This window comes from Cryptomeria japonica, chromosome 2 (assembly GCF_030272615.1).
Source record: "Cryptomeria japonica chromosome 2, Sugi_1.0, whole genome shotgun sequence".
Lineage (NCBI taxonomy): Eukaryota > Viridiplantae > Streptophyta > Pinopsida > Cupressales > Cupressaceae > Cryptomeria > Cryptomeria japonica.
This window is the reverse complement of record NC_081406.1, coordinates 36,167,342-36,172,605: the sequence shown is the minus strand read 5'-3', so window position 1 is coordinate 36,172,605 and position 5,264 is coordinate 36,167,342. Positions and strand designations below refer to the sequence as shown.

Genomic DNA, 5,264 nt, shown 5'->3' with positions numbered 1-5,264 from the left:
CTCCAAATGGTAATGAACAGTTTTATGTGCAATGAACTAAAATGTATAAAGGAACTTGTATTTAAACATCTATACTTCCTGTGCAGTATACTCATAACAGGAAAGAATCTCTACCTACAATTTCATGTGGCATGTGCCATGAAGAACAATTTTGAAATTTGAAGAGGAATCTCTGAGTTCCAGTGTATCACCTGATTTCTCTATGAACTGCTATTTTCCATTCTCTACAAGTTAGTTTCTGAACCTTTAATATTACCAAAATCAATAGTCACTGGCATTCTTAAGTATGATTTGCATCCTCCAAATGGTAATGAACAGTTTTATGTGCAATGAACCAAAATGTATAAAGGAACTTGTATTTAAACATCTATACTTCCTGTGCAGTCTACTCATAACAGGAAAGAATCTCTACCTACAATTTCATGTGGCATGTGCCATGAAGAACAATTTTGAAATTTGAAGAGGAATCTCTGAGTTCCAGTGTATCACCTGATTTCTCTATGAATTGCTATTTTCCATTCTCTACAAATTAGTTTCTGAACCTTTAATATTACCAAAATCAATAGTCACTGGCATTCTTAAGTATGATTTGCATCCTCCAAATGGTAATGAACAGTTTTATGTGCAATGAACCAAAATGTATAAAGGAACTTGTATTTAAACATCTATACTTCCTGTGCAGTCTACTCATAACAGGAAAGAATCTCTACCTACAATTTCATGTGGCATGTGCCATGAAGAACAATTTTGAAATTTGAAGAGGAATCTCTGAGTTCCAGTGTATCACCTGATTTCTCTATGAGTTGCTATTTTCCATTCTCTACAAATTAGTTTCTGAACCTTTAATATTACCAAAATCAATGGTCAAGACTAAACAGGTAGAACTCTGAAAAATGGCATGGCCACTAGAACTTCTTAACAGAACATCACTTCAAAGAATATCCAAAAGGCCGAAGATCAATTTTAGACTGTTAGTCTTAGTTTCTTTTCTATGATTAAATCATTACAAAAATTGTATAAGAGCTCTGTAACTTACTGGAGTAGTTCACATAGAAGCCGATTCTTTAACTGTTTCATTCAGCAAGAGCCGAAGCAAGATGATTCTGGTATATTTCTTCTCTCTCTAGCCACTTACCAACACAAATGGTTAATCTTGCAAATATCATCTGTGCCTTTTGGGTTTGCGGACTCAACAAGACTTAGAAGCACTGAATTGCAGAGACCACAGGTCCTGTGGATCAATAGAAACTTATAATTTAAGGTAGGCAAGAATAATGTCGCATCTGACTGATTTGAAAATGACAGAATATGATTGTCCATGGCACCTTGTTAAAAAGACTCGCAATTTTACAATTCATTGTAGTTCTTTCAATTGGAAATCATCTTGCACTAACAGAACCAGGCCCTTCATGAAAAGTTCCTTGAGAAGTTCCAACATCACTCCTGTCTGCTGCCATACTCAATGACAAATCATCAAATATCTTCCACCGGGCCTGTTCAGGTGTCATTCCTGAAGGAAAAATATCATCATCATCAGTCTCAACAGTAGAAGGTTTCCACTGTTTTACTAAGGATCCTAAAACAGCAACTGCGTGACCCATGTCAGGGCGTGCATTTGGCTCTCTTTGAGTAGAATGCCAGGCAAGCTCAGCCACAGCACTAATGCTTTTTATGTTCTCATCAGTCGCTAGGAGGATGGGATCTATTGCTGTCCTAAATTGTTCTTGTTCCCTGCTTACATGCCTGAACCAAGGGACCAGATGAATTTTATCTTCAGAACGTTTTTCATCCAATACTTTCTGACCTGTGATCAGTTCCATAAGAACAACACCAAAGCTGTACACATCTGACTTTGTATTGACACGCCCAGTAGCTGCAAGAGATAAAAACATAAAAGCAAAACATTTCAATCTAGCAAACTATGACCTTCTGGAAAGTTTTTAAGGATAAATAAAAATCAGAGTTGCAAGCAACCAATAGGCATTCAAAATTTTTTGTTCCGCGAATAAAAAAGCTAGTCTTTAATAGAATATGGCTTCTGGGAAAGTTTTGTGTTTGAATCCAATATTTATAAAAAAATCCTCAAACTCTTATTAATTTAATGTTTAACAAGAACTTACTAACCTGCATACTCTGGAGCGAGATATCCAAATGTTCCAGCTAGCCTCGTTTCCAAAGATGCCTTGTCTTCAGGCGCAAGTTTTGCAAGACCAAAATCTGAGACTTTTGCTCTTACGTTATCATCCAAAAGGATATTTGAAGGCTTTAAGTCCCTGTGAATGATAATTTTGTAGGCCAGATTGTGCAGATACTGCATACCATGAGCTACATCTAAAGCAATATATAGCCTAGCATTCCAATCCAAAGGCTTGAGCCCTTTCTCTTCCCAATAGAAAAGGTGCTCGCTTAGCGTACCCTGATGCATGTATTCATACACCAGCAATCTCTCATTACTCTCAGTACAATAACCTAGCAGGGCAACAAGATTCTTATGCCGGACCTTTCCCAGCATGCTAATTTCTGCTTGAAACTCTTGCAATCCTTTGCCTGAGACAAGCTCAGGATCCATTCTCTTGACTGCAACCTTGGAACCATCCTCCAGCTTACCTTCATACACAGATCCAAAACCCCCTTTCCCCAACAAATTTGTAGGGTTAAAATCATCTGTGGCTTTTTTAAGCACCCATAGAGGGTAAACCATGTTTCCATGAGACCCAACCAGGCTGCTTCCAGCTTCACCACTACCAGCACCATTAATTGTCACATGTCGTGGTGCCTGAAGCTCTGTGGGCAGCCTTACAAACTTGGGTTTTTTCCTCTTGTATGCAAAGACAATTAAAAACAATACAATGAATACAACACAACCAACAACAATCCCAATAATGACAGCAGAATTCGACTTTTTGCCTCCAGAAGACTTTCCATTTGGAGCAGCTCCGGATCCGGGAGGAGAATCAGAACTACCACTGCTGCTATTACTACCAGGAGGATAACTGGGAGCAACGTTATTAATATTAACATTCCCCTCAGTAATAACCTGTACTCCTGATAAAGTTGGAACTGGACCATTCAAATTATTGTTGCTCACATCCACTACTTTCAAAGCTTTCAATCCAGCTAAACTTGTAGGAATCGTCCCGATAAGCCCATTATCATTCAGCTTCAGAGTAGTCAAAGCACTCAGATTCCCAATAGCAGGATCTATGTATCCAATCAGATTTCGCTTGGCTAAATTGACAACAGAAACCTGATTATCACCGATACATGAAACCCCAGCCCACCGATTGCAAGGATCATTCCCCGACCATGATTTGACAATAGCAGCGGGATACCCAACACCTCTAAGAAAAGCCAACAGAACACTAACCTCTGCACTACAGTTCTCCCCGGGCTTGCTGCTACAGAAATAATTACCCCCATATGTAAATTGCACACCATCACCCACCTTAGGAATAGGCCCATCAAACAAGTTATTATCCACACTAAAATTAGCCAGACTCTGCAAAGAAGCTACAGACTGGGGCACCGTACCAGTGAGCTGGTTACTATTCAATAAAAGTTCTCTCAGACCACTAGCTTTTGATAAACCATCAGGGATTTCTCCAGAAAAGTTATTAGAATGTAGCCATACCTGAGTCAGAGTACTGATACTCCCAAGCACGTCTAAGGTACCCCCCAGTTGTGACTGCCCCTGCTGGCTGTTGGCAATCAAAACCTGCAAGCTGGTGCTATTGAGGCTGCTTGGTAAAGGCCCCTCTAAAGAATTATAGGGCAAACTGAGGACCTGCAAGCTTCCCAGTTTGCCCAAAAATGAAGGAATAGAACCAACGAGACTGGTATTATACAGAGACAAATTGGTCAGCTGAGGGGATCCCAACAAATCATCAGGCAGGGTCCATCCAGTGGTTTTATTCAAAGGATTGTTATTCAAATAGATGCCTACTAAATTTGTCAAATTCATGAAAAAATCACTTGGGATGCCATCAAATTGATTGTCATTCAAATAGGCCACTTGCAACTTTGAAAGCCCTCTCAAACTGGGTAGACTGCCATAAAGGTTGTTTTTCTGCAGTGATATTGTTGTTAAGGATCCCAGCTGGTTAAAATTTGAAGGAAGCGTACCTGATAAACCCATGCCCTGTAATGAAATGCCTTTAACAGTCTTACCATCGCAGATTACGCCCTTCCACACACCACATGCGTCATTGCCCTTCCAGCTGGGCAGAAGCTCCTTGTTGTCAATATTGGTTAAAAAAGCCTCCAAAACGGCCACATCTCCTGGATCTGTGTCTGCATTGCACTTGCTAATGAAGGCGACAATGATACAAATAGAAACCAGCAATATTTGTGGGTAGTCTTGGCAATGCAAACCCATATTTTTCTGAAAAAAATTGCAGTGGGTGTTGGCGTTTCAGATTGAAAACGTATGGATAATATTATCTATTTAGCTTTTGAAGCCGAAATCAGCAAAACCCGGATCGAATTCAGCGCAGAAAGGCAGGGCCACTATCCAAAACGTGAATCCACATAACAGAGACCGAGATCTTGCTTGTACCCGAAGCTACCAATGTTTTTTGGCTTGACACACACATTGTCTATGTGTTTTATCGCACCGTTTGCGGCAAGATCTATGCTGCGCTCCAATGTGCTTTATCGCACCGTTTGCGGCAAGCTCTATGCTGCGCTCAACGCGGACGATATACACAATGTATATACATCTTGCAAGTTCCGTTCATAATCCCTGTTATCATATATTATTCGGAGCAGAGCAGAACGCTCAGAGCTCGAGTCGACGCGGCACAGAATCCAAGATTCGCGCTTGCCAGGCTGGCATGTGGACGTTGACAGTTGGTGAGACGGAATGAAACGTGTCCACCCATTAGCCCAACGACTACAATCCCAACAGTCTGTACACACGCTCTGCACCGTCCATCTTTTCACCACGATCAACGGCACCGAGATTCCCACGTGGCATACTGACCATTAAAACAATAATTCTTTCATGATATTTTCAAAGAGAGGCTGAAAAATGTGTATAGCTTTTTTGTATCAATGTTCAATATCACACTTCGTGAGTCATCATTATGAAGACGATGAAAATGATGGATCACAAAATGTCATCTGAAATGTCAATGCAAAAATGTTATACATAGTTTTCATCTTCTAGATAATCGTGTAGACAATCATCCATCTTCTAGTCCTCTTATCATCCATTTAATCACATAATCACTTAGGTCCTAGTTTCATCTCATCATCATTCAACT

The 5,264-nt window shown here is 40.1% G+C and overlaps 1 protein-coding gene across 1 annotated transcript; it reads right to left on the bottom strand.

The window, feature by feature from the left end:
- Nucleotides 1-881: 881 nt before the first annotated feature.
- Nucleotides 882-4,755, bottom strand: LOC131047389 (receptor-like kinase TMK3). The gene is made up of 2 exons (XM_057981255.2): nucleotides 2,125-4,755; nucleotides 882-1,873 (listed from the first exon to the last, which is right to left on the bottom strand). Exons 1-2 carry the CDS (start codon nucleotides 4,373-4,375, stop codon nucleotides 1,380-1,382), a joined length of 2,745 nt encoding a protein of 914 aa, XP_057837238.2. The 5' UTR covers nucleotides 4,376-4,755; the 3' UTR covers nucleotides 882-1,379.
- Nucleotides 4,756-5,264: the final 509 nt, after the last annotated feature.